The following is a 13,753-nucleotide window of genomic DNA, read 5'->3' as shown; positions in this document are numbered from 1 at the left end:
CGGTTTGGAGTTTTTGATCTCAATTCTTCACCAAAGTTAATGGCGGAAAAAGAAGGAAAGATTTCTAAGACTATACCAAGACCAACCAGATCAACATCTGGTCTCGAGCTTTTCTTTGTTGGCGGCTTTAACATGTCAGGAGATTGAAGGGAACATATCTCACCATTGTCATGATACTTCAGCTAAATCAGACCAGAAGGTTTCGAGAGCTCTCTCTTGATGCATTCTTGTGACTCCCATTGTGTGTGTGTGTGTGTGTGTGTGTGTGAGAGAGAGAGAGAGAGAGAGAGAGAGAGAGAGAGAGAGAGGTTTTCTTGATCATCATCTGGTCATCAGATAAACCTTCCTCAGTCAACTCCTAGTTTGAGAAAATTTGAGATTGCAATGGCTTTATAGGAAGAAGATGTCACTTATGCAAGTGATCAATCAGTTCCCTGGCTTTCACCATGTGATACAAGAACAAAGAAGTGCTTTTCTCAGCTGCAATCTGCATTTCTCTGAGATCTAAACCAGCAGTTCAACCATTGTTTCTGATTACGATCACCATCTCGTTGTTAATTAGCTTTCTTAAAAAATAATGTCACAACAAGATCGAACAGATGAATTATCACTCCTTGAAGAATTACTGCAACAACTCAAGAAGAAAATGATGTTTGTTCCCAATGATCCATTGGAAGGATGGCATTGATCTATGCTTCTTCTTGAAAAGATTGGCTGCAGATTGAGAAAACAGATGGATTCGATATAGGATTTGTAAGCCTCCTGCATTGACACCAACTGTTTGGGTATGGAAAGAGGTGTTCCATTTGCGATATATATATATCTGTAAACTCTGAAAATGCCTAAAAGCTTGCTTCCTCTGTCGTAGGCCTCCTCAAGAAATAACGCAAGCTGTTTGAGAGAACCTATTTAACACATCAAAGAGGAGATTGCCATCAGTTCAGCTCTCAAATTGTGACAACACTGTAGAAATGCAGATGTCAGCTAAGTAGTGAATTCTGTATTAGACATGTATCGGAAAATATGGAGTAGAAACATAACATTAGAGAAGATCACCAGTTGCAAAGGCTTAATGATTGGTTTCCCTTTGTAGCTGATATGGAACTTTGCTTTAGCCAACAGTCCCTAGTGAGAGAAAGAGAGTTCATATCATAGAGTACATGGTATGTGAATACAATTATTTGAACTGAAAAGATTATACCTCAGTGTCGAACTCTCCAGACTGGACTGCGATGTCTATGTCTGTGATGATCTTGACGAGATCAACCAGCAACCCAGGATAGTCGGCTGTCTCGACAACAAGTAAGCTGAATGGAAAGTAGTGAATGCACATCAATTATGGAGTGTTTTCTTGGAGATAGCTTTCTAGTTTAATCTTTCATAGCCTATGAAGAGACTTCAAATGCTTATTGTATTCTTCACATGCATCACAAAGTGTGCTTCATACTATGATTTGCTTTGTTTTGGTATAATGACTAAAAGTTAAGTTGATCCTTCAATTATGCAGTGTCAAACAATGCAAATTAAGGTGCTAAACAAAGTGAGATATCATGTTTATTCTCGGTTCTCTTCTCTCTTTAGGATTTGGCCAAATAACTGATACTCAAACAAAGTTTCTTACGACCTCACTTCACAGAAGTAAAGCAAAATTACACTCATGACAATTCTGCTTTAAACATTGTTTGGTCACATTCTTCGAAACACTCCTATGGGATACAATCTACTATCAAAGAAGTAATGTATTTCACTTTTAAGGCATGCAAAAACAAGATAAAACAAGTTAAATTTCTCAAAATGTAGTCTGAAGTAATTTTTGCATGTCGATGAAATATCCGCTACTAACCAAAAGAAATGAGCTAATATTGAAGAAATGGATCGAAGATGCTTCCATACAGATAACAAGTGATATTTGTGGTTAAATTGGAGTTAGATATCATGAATTTTATGTAATTTGGCCTTGAAAACAATAAGATATATGACTGTTCTTGGTTGGCCATTGTTAGTGCCCAGAACAGACTTTAGCGGCGGGAAATAATCCATGAAATTGACCACAAGTAGTTGGAATATTACGATTTGTTGTTGATATTGTTGTGAAAATTAATAGGACTAAGGAGACGAAAATTAGATAATCCAAAATATTAGCAACCTAGTATCACAACATGGACGTATGTCTTCCTTTACCATAAGAGCGCAAACTAGTGTCTCTATGCATCACAAATCCAATGAAACAGTAACTCAAATATGCATACCTTCGATCAGGTCCATCATCATAAACATCGATATGGGTAGCAATATCCACATCAACCTGAACACGTAAAGCAAGCATAAGAATTGTGGTTTTTGAGAACCAGAAACTCGGAAAATAAATAATGAGAGACTCAGTATCTCATTGACAAAATACAAGTTACCATTAGGACCATGATATATGCTACAGAATATAATTATGCAGCTTAACTCAACCCTTTGTTTGCCTCTAATAGTCAGCAAGGACACAACAAATGGATCATGATAATAAACAATATCTCTGGGGAAGCATGGCAGAAGATGAAATTGTGTGATTGTGCTATTCAGACAAAAAAGAGGAAGTTGGGTGTGTAATGCTAGACAGGAGAACTGCAAACCATAAGTGAAGAACTTGAATGAACAGTTCAAATTAGTCATGAGTAGTGTAAACATCCTCTTTGCATGGTCAGAGAGCACAACAAACAAAAAGAGAGTGAAAATTTTCCAGAATATATAGCCACTTGGCACAACGATAGAAAATAATGTTTTTTGGTCCATCTACATAGAATCCATAATTTTACATATGAAATGAGAGTACCTCTTGTCCAGGAGGCTCAACTCCAAATGCTGCTCCCATTGCCAATTGGCTGCTAGACTCCTGAAAGAACCAATAGAAGTATCCATCAGACGAAACAGGGAAATTATTTCGATATATTTCACTCGACTAATCGAAGATGAAAATTATAGTGCAAAGCACCAATTAATGGTTACCGGGTGATACTCAAGCATATTGTTTATAATTGTCAAGCGTATTGCTTCTAGCAACTCTGGATCATCGACTTTGCGGCCGGTAGACCTACATAGCCCCCATGCACTGAACTTAGCATCACTGATGCATATAAACTACTGCAAGAACCAAAGCTAATGTTGATCTGCGACCAACAGCAATGCTTCATCAACCACAGCTATTGTAGTTTGCAAACAATGGCAAAGAAAGCATAGAAATAATCTAACAATATTCAGAACACAATCTCAAATACAAAATGATAATGGTATATGAGAAAGCTTACGCTCTAGTTATCGCAAACTTGTTGTGCTTCCCGGAAGAATCCAAATATACGTTAGCCTTGACAACATTTAGTCCTAGATTCTTAAGGGACTTCATCTTCACGATAGATGGAAAAAAAAAAATGTCAGCTTTCCGTTAAATAACACAAAGAAGAATGATACTGCCTATCCAATGCCTGCAGCTATGTCCTGATTATTTAAGGGCAAAGCGGATACAGTAACATACAGTGTCAAGAAGAGACCCGAGTCGGTCGCCAAAGGTTATCTCAACAATAGTTGCATCCGGATCTGAGTCCTGATCTATGATAACTTTGGGAGTAGGAACTGTGTCGGTCTCATTAGAATTCCCATCCTGTTAACCCAAAAATTATGTGATCGCAGATGCAATTTGATAATTGAACTGAACTGAGATTTCTTACCTCAACAGTTTTTGGAGATGCTGCTCTAGGAGCAGTTATAGCAGCATCAGAATGATATCTAGAAATCCAAAATATCAAAATCAGCAGCATTGAATCAGAATCTAATCTGGAACAATTTTAGCAGTAAAATTCCAAAGTTATTACATTTAATGCTTAGAGCCAAAAGTAGACACTTATAAAGTACCAAACACCATATAGCTCAAAAGGCAAGAAGAATAGACTTGATGCTTACAAATTGAAGCCAAAGATGCAACCAATAGAACAGTAGATGTCAAATAACCAGCAGTCATGCACAAAAGCAATTCTCTTAAAAATTGGAATCAAGGAGCGCTACATTCACCGTGATATTTGCATGAATCATCAAACAAAAACATAACTTTCGATCCTAATAATCACAGCAAGAAGGTTTTACGCCACTGACTGCAACAGAAACCGAGGAAAAACCTGATCTTTGAGGGGATTGGAGCCGCGAAGAGGGAGCAGCGGAGGGAACAGCACCGAGGGACCGGCAAGCCGCACTCTACCGCCCTCGTGCTCGGGATCAGTCGCAGGATCCCAGAAGCCACGGCGACCGCCATCGTTCCTCCTCTTGTTTAAGAAGAATAAGAGAACCAGCAGCTCGGTAACCCCGCAAGACACTACCTTTGAAGCTCTACACCTCTTTGCTCAGGCTTATTGGCTGTGCACTAAAGGGGAGCAGAGGAGGGGAGGGTGGATGTCCATGTCTCCCAGGAACCATCATCCAACCATACAAATATCACCCCTACCTGTCTCTGTCTGCCCCTTCCCCAAAATCCTCACCATTTCCATTTCCATTTCCATATCCATAATTAAAGGAAAAAGGGAGAGGAGGGAGAGAAGCCACCCACCATTGTCCACAGATTCTTCTTGCATGTGGGGAGAAGATAATGATAAGAAATAGTTGGCTTGAAGATGATAAAATGACTGCACTGCAACAACAAAGCTTGTCTTATTAGTCTGTCACTGCAACTTGCAGGTGCTTTCTGTAGCAGATACTGCAATCCATGTTCATTCCATGCATTTATTTCCATCCTTTTGATATCTTGGAGAGATTTTTCATTCCAAGTAAAGAGGAAAGAAATCTTTGATGGCTGTTAGAGGAGTATATTTCAAGATAATTATTAGTTTAATGATTCAACTTTGCTGGTTTATCAAAGAAGGTGAGTAATATCTAAATATGTGTTTTCATAATAAAAAAGTGAGTTATAAAAAAAATAGTGAGGTATGAGTAAAGTATTAATGAAAATAAATAATATAGGGTGAATTTAAAAAAAATATTTTTGTCATCATATTTTGAAAACTTTTTAGTACCTGAAATACCTTTCGTTATTTATCTTTTTTTTTTCTGGATCTATTTATAGGGTGAATCAATTCAGTTATAATATTTTTTTATTAAAATTATATAAAAATATTATAATTTTATTTATATTATAATATTTTTAATATTATTAAAAATATTATAGCACTGAACCAATTCATGAATATATATATATATATATATATAATTAATTAGTTGTCAAGTTAAGCATATTCCAGATATTACTAAAAAATATATAGAATTCTCAAAAGTCCTAAGGAATTTTTTTTTAATTCATCATAATATATAATAATCATATGACCACATAACTTATTTATTTCATGATCTTCAAACAAAAGTTTTTCTTTATTTTTTATTTTTTAATCTTATTCTTCAGACATATTTATTCCTCGTAATTAATTTTTATAGTATTTGATGATGTTGTTGGTGTAATTGGATAACACAACCGACATTTATAAAGAAAAAGAGGAAGCATATTTCATTTATATTTGTCGCAAACTAATATAAATCTTATTAATTATATATTACTTCTTATAATTAATTATTTTTTAAAAAATATATTAAGATTTATATATTTATGACAATAAAATATTTAATTTTATTATTTTTATTTGTTATAAAAATGTCATATAAAAATCATATGATATTTTTAATAATAAAATAGAAAAAATAAATATTTTTTATAAATACAGAAAATATAAATATAATTTTTAAAAATATAAAGGGGATCGAGATTAGCCCTAAACTAATACGAGTCTTACTTATTAACCGCATCAAAAAATTTCGACTTCACCCTCGTTGGGCTCAACGGATGTCGATCGCGCGAGTTGCCGCTCCGGATCAAAATCGAAACCCTAGTCTCGACTTTTGTTGCTAATTCTTGCTTCGATTGTCTCGCCATTCTTCCATTGCAACGAGGAAAGTTGAGATCTGCTCTGGATTCTCTGTGATTTTTCCTCTTCTTTCTTCGTCTGCCGCGATCGCTGCTTTCGAGAAGGGATTGGTTGCAGAAGGAGAGGAGGATAAGGAGTAGTGTGCATGCGCCGGTTGCTCCGCGGGGATATGTTGCCCCTACCGTCTAACTTGGTTTCTCGCCATCTCGTGGTCTCGTCTCTGCCTTCTTTGCCGCCGGCGCCGCTTCCATTGCGGAGGTGCTCAACACTCTTTTAATTTTGTCTCTTGTTGTTGCATCTTTCTATGAGCTCGGTTCAAAAGTCTAAACTCTATCAATTTCCAGGGAAAGAATCGTTGGTCTCTGAAAGCGTCGGAAGTTATGAGCTTGAACCTGTGCTTGCTTTAGGTTTCTATAAGTCTGTATATTGGGGTGATTTTTGAGTTGATCTCTCTATACAATGGATTCTGATCAAATTTATTGATTTGTGCCTGATTAGAAAATATGATTTTGAGTATTCTTTTGATGGAAACTAGGTCTGAAATTATTGGGGTTAGCTAGTCTAAATTGTGTTCAAGAGGATGCAGACAGGAAGAAATCAGGTCAAAACTCTCCTTTTTTATCAGTAATTTGTATGATGAAAGTTCAAACCTCTAGGATGGGTTAGATGGAAAAAGTTGTGAATGAGCTGATTTTCATTCATTTTTATAAATATGTAGGCTTGCACAATAGATATTCTGATGGCTTGGTGGTAATTTTTTTTTTGCATTAATGCATTTGCACATAGAAATATCTATCCCCTCAATTTTCACATTAGCGTGGTTTTGGCAGTGAGAGAGATCAATACAATATAAAATGAGCAATTGCAGTTTTGAGAATGATTTAGTGATGTTGTTGAGTTCGATGGACGTGCTTCATTGAAATGTATTTTTTACATTACTTTGCAGGGAGGCACATCTTTGGTATATAGTGCCTAATGAGCTAGAGGATACTTCCTTACTGCAAGATTATATGGAGCTTCTATCTCCTTGTGAAAAAGAAAATGTTCTATCTATCAAAGGAGAAGCACTTAAAAAATGTGCTATACTATCTCGTGTGTTGGTCAGGACCACTCTTTCAAGATGTATATGCCCTTTTTCTTCCATAAAATTATTGTTTTTTACCTGGGAAAAATGCACCTGTTTGAGCCATTTCTATTCTTTTAAGGGTCTTTCAGTTATGAGCTAAATATATTCTGGTCTTGTTATAGGTCTATAAGGTGCTAATTCAGTCACTTACCTTCTCATTATATATATATATATATATATATATATATATATATATATATATAATCATATGTTGCCTGTTTAGGAATTAGAACTCATAGATTCATGAAGGGAATATTTTGACATAATTATTAAAGATGAAAATGATAGACATTTTGAGAAGTCATTCCAATCTGTTGATTTCGATGCTTTCATGCTCTCTTCAAGTCTTGACCAGTAGAGGCCTAACTAGTAGGAGATGTTGAGTAGTTACAACTTACATGTAATTTCTTCTCAAATATAAATTTGTCAATGTCTCAAAGTAAGAGGGGGAAACTGGAGATACTCCATATGTTTAGTTCTCTGGTGCAGTCCAACTGATGTAAAATAAAACAAAAATGCATAGCTTTATTACTTACTCATTTGATCATATTTATGTCGGTGAATGGTGAGGCCAATCTTTTAACCATTTTTCTGTCAACAAATGATGACATTAGTAAACTGACCAATGTACCATGGAGCTAATTGTTTTATCTGTAAAAGACTTCAATTTTCAGTTAAGCTGTTCAGTTGGTGATTTCAAGTAACTCCATGTCACTTATATTTGACTTGTATATTGGTTATTGTTTAAAAAGTAAATGAGATTACACTATTTAGTATCAAAATATCAACCATGCCAATTGTGAAGTTGTTCATTCTTGAACATGTTCTGTCCTGGATTCTATTCTGTTGATCTAATTTACAAATTTATGCAATTAAGTGGTCGATACAACCTTCGTTTACATTCCTTAACAGCTCTGTCTCTTGTCTTCCTTACTCTATGTATATTGCACAAATTGTATTTTATGCCATGGTTCCTGTATGAACTGAATAATTAAAAATGAACTCCTCACTTTGTCTTGCAATTATTTTTGTGTCTGGCATGACACTCTATAATTAACAAAATCAAGAACTTTTTTATGTGCTCTTCTTTTTACCTCTTATGATTTTATATTGTTTAAATCTGAAAATCTGTAGCATGCTTCTAGGGAAAACCATTATTGCTTTTATTTTATATGCAGATTTAGAAACATAAATATATTTTCAATCACTAAAGAGGGAAGTCTTTTTGATGTTAGATTAGATACTGATTGTAAAGTGAATCCAAGATTGTTCAAGTTCAGGAAGAACAGATTTGGAAAGCCTGAGGTAAGCCAAGTTATGGCCATTTCTGCATGAACATTTTTATTGATTTTTTTTTTGTGATAACAGAATTCTAGTTATAGTGGACTATTGTTAAGTTGTTGACATAACTAAAAATATCTCAAACAGGTAGAACATCAAAATGGTTGTCTCTGGGTTCCACCATCCTTGCAATTTAATATTTCACATACATCCTCCATGATTGCTTGTGGCGTCACAGTAGATGTGCCTGTAACTTCTGATCCCTTTCACTTACCATAGTTTGCTATTGGAACTTCCATATGTTGTGTTACTCTGTAGTGTCATAGATGACAAATTTGGATGTTGGTTTCTTCTGTATTACAGATTGGCATTGACATCGAAGAAAAACGAAGGAAACCAGTGAATAACATATTGTCTCTAGCTCACCGTTATTTTTCCCCTTATGAAGTTCAATATTTGGCTTCTTTTATGGACCCTGAGAGTCGGCAAAGTGAGTTTCTTAGACTGTGGACCCTTAAGGTAAGTAAGACTTCTGTAATCCTATCTTCTGTGACCTTAAATGTTTGACTATTCTTGTTTTTCACATTTATACAACATATTTGTTTCCGCACATTGTTATCGAGTGCTATCTTAGCAGCTAGTTTCCTACCATACAAAACTTCTTATGTTGACCAGCATAATGGTATTATTGGATTTGTTATCGTGCCTGTGAGGAAATCCTATCTTCAAAGAGAAGACCCTGACAAATTTGACATTTTTTTAATCTACAACTGAAATGAGCATATAGCAACTGGAAGCCTCCTTCGTTTTTGTTCAACGGTCAAGGGTTGTTTTTTCCTTGAGTAAATTGGTCAGAATCAGTTTGTCATTTCCTCAATTGATAATGGTGAAACACTTTCAGATTCATTATGTACTTTAAAAAATCTTATCAAAAGAATCTTAAGATGCTGAATTTGATTAAATCTGTCCTGCGATGGGGACAAAAGAAGCAGAGGCTTTTACTTCTATTAGTGATCAAAAGGAAGATGAATAATCCGTTAATAACAAAGGGCAACATAGGTTTCTACAATAGCCCAAAAGTTAGCCATACACTAGCGCAAACAGAAGAAATTATATGTTAAAAGAAGGGCAAGAAACAAGATCCAAGTGTATCTGATATTTTCAGTTGTGCCAGTTTTGTTTCACAACTAATATGGAGATAGGCAGTATTTTTACTTGCCACTGTTTAAAGATAGTATAAATGGTTCCTGCTCACGGATTTGTACTTCCATATGGTTAAATTTGGTTGGTAGTTCAGGTGGTTTGCTACAACGCTGCTTTTGATCTTTTTTTTTATTATTAGAGATGATGTTTTCACCAATCTTTAATTTAAAGTTTGAGATAAGATGACACTTGAGATTCTCTCTGAGAGCATATTGGCATTTTGATACACTGCCTCAAGCAATCAAAGTGCAAATTCTGCTGTTCACTAAAAGGCTTGATGCTTTATTTTGTTAGATTTATCCGTCTTGTGGCGCATGCTAAAAATCTAGTATTTCATATGCCCAATCCTAGTTAGTCATCCAATCCACAATGCTATCTGACTTTTTAATTAAACTTGTTTCTTCTGTGGCTTATGCATTAAATTTGTCTTCGAGAATTGTAGCTACAGCTGTCTGGTGAGTTTTCAATGCGATTGCTCACTGAGAGATGTATTGTTGTTTTGGTTCTCAGTTCAATACCAGTTTTGTTAATAACAGGTCTGGTATGGTACTCGTATATCAATCTATGCCCGACATGACCTGAAAAAATAATAAACAATTATTATCGTTAGATACCAATTTGTATGCATCAAACAGATTGGTATCGAATCCATACTTGTGACAATTGTTTTGGTTGTAGCTAATATGCCTGATATGTGTTTTGTAAAACTAATGTGCTTTTATCATATTTCAGTCTTTTACTTTTGTTTGTAGTTAATTCTGCTTTTTAGTATTTACTACTATTCTTTTGATTTTTTAGCTTCTTTTAAGGTTGGAATTGAAACCAAAATAATAAGAAAAATAATTCATATGAAAGATAAAACATGTACTACAGCAAGCTTATTGGAGCAAAAAGAATCTGCCTTGGTGATCCTCCTTGCCATTTTCTGTTAATAAAAGCTACAATAAAATTCTGATAAAAATATAAATGAATTTAGAAAGAACAGAAAAAGAACATGGAGAGAAAACGGAGCTTGCTGCATATTTAAGCTATAAATTTTGTCATGTTTACTTGCAGGAAGCCTATGTTAAAGCTCTTGGAAGGGGCTTTTCTGGTGCACCCTTCAGGGATTTTACAATTCGGTTTGAAAAAAGCACAGACTCAGTAGTTCCTGAGCGACCAAAATCAGAAGTATGTTATAATTTTCTTCATTAACCTTTAGTATTGTATCTATTTTTGTTCATATGCATCGATTGCTTTATTAGTGAGGATAACAGAAACTTGGATTTTGTGCATTTCTTTTGGGAGTTCTACTGTATGATGATTATTTAGGAATAAGGGGTTTGAACAGGGCTTGAAACATGTACTTTTGAGGTTTCTGGAGGTCTTACTATGTGGCATTCATGCAGGCAGGGAAGGAAGAGAGTCACCACAGCATCAAATGCTTCAAAGCCATAGGATATAAGTGCTCTTGTGCATATATGTGTGCTCCTATGCATGCTTCTATGCACAGTAATACCTCTAGAAACCCCAAAAGAATGCAATTAAATCCTATTCAAATCCTCTGTGGGGCAAATATTAATTATGTAACAAAAATAATCTGAAAAATGCATAATTTCTTTTTGTTATTTGCAATTGCATTTCTTAGTTATTATAAAAGAAAAAATTCCCATTACTGAGCAATCTATGCTTTCTCCATTTATGACATCAGGAATTCAGAATAATGATTGACACAGCTTCTGATTCTGTAAACCTCACTGCTAACTGGCAATTTGCACTGGTTGAACTCTGTGGTTCTCATCTAGCTGCAATTTGCATGGAAAAGGATGAAAATATGCCAGGTAAATGCGAGATTGAAGCACCTTAATTAAGTCAAAATTACCTTCATTTTTATTACGTCATTGGTTTGCCGCAGGCACAGAACAAGAATTCCTTAAGTTAAAGGTCTGGAAGACTCTTCCATTCGTAGAAGACAAATGCTTGTCACAAACAGATGCAGTGATAAATATTAGTGGATTATGTTGAACTATTCTTATGTTGCCGCCAAAATATTGTGTGAAGAAGTGAAAGGGATGACAGGTAATTAACTTTATTCAGAAGCTACCTATGGAAGATTTTGTTTGCCTAAAGATTTCAGTATTTTAGTTTTCATGTTAAAGCATATCTACAGTTTCCTTGATGTTATGTCCTTAGTACTGTTATACAAAGTTCAAGTTCAAATCTTCCTATATAAATGTTTTAACTTAATTTTTTCTGGTTTAAGGGAGTTGTAGCTATAAATGGGTTCTTATCTAACTTCGCCTAAATGTTTGCCTGTTTCCAGCCCTATGTGGACGATCATATTCAGAAGAAGCGGGTAATTCCATTCTCAAATTTCTATTAATTTGAAGGTGGTCTACGAGGAAGTCACAGAAAGAGAATCTGTCTGCTCTCAGAGGTTTTCTTTTATCCCGACTTGTCTAATCCCAAAGCTTGCTTCCCATTCTCTCTTGCTGTTCTTTTCTCTCCGTTCCATCTCTATATAAAGCCTAAAACTACATCAACAAGACACCTCAGAAATGAGCGGACCTCATTGTTCTGTTTTATTCCTTTGTTTTTGGTCAACTCTTCTGCTCTTTCTCTGTGCCAATAAAAAATAGCCTTACGTTATTATCTTTAATGAGATTATGAAATGTTATTAGGAAGAAAAAAAAAAGAAATGAAAAACAAAAGTACATGTTTCAATGAGAAAGCATTTTGGGTATTCCAAAGAGAAAAAGAAACTTGTTATTAGCAAATTATTATTCATAATATTTTTATAAAGATAATATAATAAAATAATTATTATTTATAATATTTTGATTAATTTTTTATAAGATAATTATAAAATCAATAATATTTTATGGATCTGAGTGTTAGGCATTAAAAGATAACATATAAAAGTATTATTTCGATAGAAGATAGATAAAAAATAAAATTATTTAAAATGATATGAACATGTGTTTAAGAGAATCATTGAAAAAGGTGAAATAATTAATATTAATATATGAAATTAAAAAATTTAAAAATATTTTAGTAAAAATTATAAATAAAAATTTAAGTATTTTAAACTTAATTAAATATGAGTTTTTATATATCAACGATGGTGAAAGATTTATTCAGTCGATTCTAAATAATTTATGATTTTATTATTATTATTATTATTATTATACTTACAATCCTTTAATTATTAATAATATTTTTATTTCATGAACCCTGTTCTGCCTCTGATACTTCGCCCCAGAACCGGCAGCGCCGGTGGGAGCCTGCTGGGGTTTTGGCTCGTCTGAGGGAAGGTGCATCGAAGGTAAGGATCTTCCCGGCAAGAAAGACGTTGGCGGTGGCGCACATGGCGGGGGTAGAGCCGCGAGAGGGGAAGGAGGATAACTAGTAGGGGTCATCTCAAAAGTTGCGGCCTCCTTGCTCTCTCCAACCATCATCGTCCTTCTTCATTTTCATTGGCTAAACCAATCAAAAAGGCCATCAAATTCAATTCAAGTTTAGTTGACGATTTGAACATCAAAGCTTTACTCAGAGAGAATTGTTGTTACCTTCTCATGAAAGATGGCCATCCTCAAGACCTATGGGCAGCAAAGCTTCACCAGAGGGCACCACAACTTTATCCTCGATGACAGGAGCAAGTGAGTGCCAAGCTTGGGGTGCAGTACCCAATCAAGATAAGATGATGATAAGGAATTGGGAGCTGAGGATAATGACGTGGAAACATTATGGAAGCAACTTTCCATCATGACATAATGGTTTGGGGAGAGTTATATATATATATATATATATATATATATATATATATATATATATATATATCATCAGTGTAATTAAATTCTAACATTTCTTCTCACATGTCAATTAAATTAGATTATATTTGATATGTGAAACTGAGCCTGGAATATCATATAAATATTAATTATGAAAATGAGATTAATAGTGCAAGTTAGATCTTTATGGTTTAAACATGATTAATAGTCTAAACAGGATATTTGATGAAATGCTTATGTATGTCGGTATCTTTTAGTATGTTCATGCTTTGTACAACATGTAGAGAGACGGTCGAAGGCTTAACTGTCCCATTTTAGTTAGGTTTGATGGTCATAAATAAAGGTTGTCATGTGGACACTTACGAGAGATATTCGGTCTGTACTTTTATTGTGTAATTGTCTAGAGCTTGTAAAGTCTGTTTGTAATTTGC

The 13,753-nt window shown here is 34.6% G+C and overlaps 2 protein-coding genes and 1 long non-coding RNA gene across 13 annotated transcripts; 1 reads left to right on the top strand and 2 right to left on the bottom strand.

Moving 5' to 3' along the window:
• Nucleotides 1–534: 534 nt before the first annotated feature.
• Nucleotides 535–4,565, bottom strand: LOC135583396 (ACT domain-containing protein DS12, chloroplastic-like). Of its 4 annotated transcripts, none has more exons than XM_065103710.1 (10): nucleotides 4,155–4,565; nucleotides 3,711–3,816; nucleotides 3,518–3,643; nucleotides 3,294–3,388; nucleotides 2,995–3,079; nucleotides 2,822–2,881; nucleotides 2,250–2,305; nucleotides 1,202–1,307; nucleotides 1,042–1,125; nucleotides 535–905 (listed from the first exon to the last, which is right to left on the bottom strand). In XM_065103710.1, the coding sequence occupies exons 1-10, from the start codon at nucleotides 4,286–4,288 to the stop codon at nucleotides 843–845; spliced, it is 915 nt and encodes a 304-aa protein (XP_064959782.1). In that variant the 5' UTR covers nucleotides 4,289–4,565; the 3' UTR covers nucleotides 535–842. The 4 variants fall into 4 exon arrangements, with proteins under 4 accessions (XP_064959782.1, XP_064959783.1, XP_064959784.1 ...); XM_065103711.1 differs by having other exon boundaries at nucleotides 1,057–1,125; nucleotides 4,155–4,538; XM_065103712.1 differs by having other exon boundaries at nucleotides 3,711–3,768; nucleotides 4,155–4,533.
• A 1,239-nt stretch (nucleotides 4,566–5,804) lies between these two features.
• Nucleotides 5,805–12,932, top strand: LOC135609910 (uncharacterized). 8 transcript variants are annotated; one of them, XM_065103706.1, is made up of 11 exons: nucleotides 5,805–6,200; nucleotides 6,287–6,349; nucleotides 6,478–6,543; nucleotides 6,889–7,064; nucleotides 8,309–8,373; nucleotides 8,497–8,598; nucleotides 8,713–8,868; nucleotides 10,609–10,722; nucleotides 11,243–11,372; nucleotides 11,447–11,610; nucleotides 11,855–12,190. In XM_065103706.1, exons 4-10 carry the CDS (start codon nucleotides 6,953–6,955, stop codon nucleotides 11,554–11,556), a joined length of 789 nt encoding a protein of 262 aa, XP_064959778.1. In that variant the 5' UTR covers nucleotides 5,805–6,200; nucleotides 6,287–6,349; nucleotides 6,478–6,543; nucleotides 6,889–6,952; the 3' UTR covers nucleotides 11,557–11,610; nucleotides 11,855–12,190. The 8 variants fall into 8 exon arrangements, with proteins under 8 accessions (XP_064959778.1, XP_064959777.1, XP_064959776.1 ...); XM_065103705.1 differs by having other exon boundaries at nucleotides 6,287–6,359; XM_065103704.1 differs by having other exon boundaries at nucleotides 6,287–6,373.
• LOC135609911 (uncharacterized) lies at nucleotides 12,694–13,339 on the bottom strand. Its single transcript, XR_010485964.1, has 2 exons — nucleotides 13,101–13,339; nucleotides 12,694–13,011 (listed from the first exon to the last, which is right to left on the bottom strand). It is a non-coding gene; the product is annotated as an uncharacterized LOC135609911 (long non-coding RNA).
• Nucleotides 13,340–13,753: the final 414 nt, after the last annotated feature.

Source organism: Musa acuminata, chromosome BXJ2-4 (genome assembly GCF_036884655.1).
Source record: "Musa acuminata AAA Group cultivar baxijiao chromosome BXJ2-4, Cavendish_Baxijiao_AAA, whole genome shotgun sequence".
Classification (NCBI taxonomy): Eukaryota; Viridiplantae; Streptophyta; class Magnoliopsida; order Zingiberales; family Musaceae; genus Musa; species Musa acuminata.
Note: the sequence above shows the minus strand (reverse complement) of the source record. Positions and strands in the feature narration are given on the sequence as shown.

What these genes read in the sequence shown, in the direction of transcription:
- LOC135583396 (XM_065103710.1), bottom strand. Translation starts at nt 4,288, where the DNA reads ATGGCGGTCGCCGTGGCTTCTGGGATCCTGCGACTGATCCCGAGCACG. An exon ending in CATCTCCAAAAACTGTTGAG is followed by an intron (nt 3,644 to 3,710) that starts GTAAGAAATCTC and finishes TTGGGTTAACAG; the next exon opens with GATGGGAATTCTAATGAGAC. An exon ending in AACTGGTGATCTTCTCTAAT is followed by an intron (nt 906 to 1,041) that starts GTTATGTTTCTA and finishes TGTGTTAAATAG; the next exon opens with GTTCTCTCAAACAGCTTGCG.
- LOC135609910 (XM_065103702.1), top strand. Translation starts at nt 6,088, where the DNA reads ATGCGCCGGTTGCTCCGCGGGGATATGTTGCCCCTACCGTCTAACTTG. An exon ending in GCGCCGCTTCCATTGCGGAG is followed by an intron (nt 6,201 to 6,888) that starts GTGCTCAACACT and finishes ATTACTTTGCAG; the next exon opens with GGAGGCACATCTTTGGTATA. An exon ending in ACAGATTTGGAAAGCCTGAG is followed by an intron (nt 8,374 to 8,496) that starts GTAAGCCAAGTT and finishes TATCTCAAACAG; the next exon opens with GTAGAACATCAAAATGGTTG.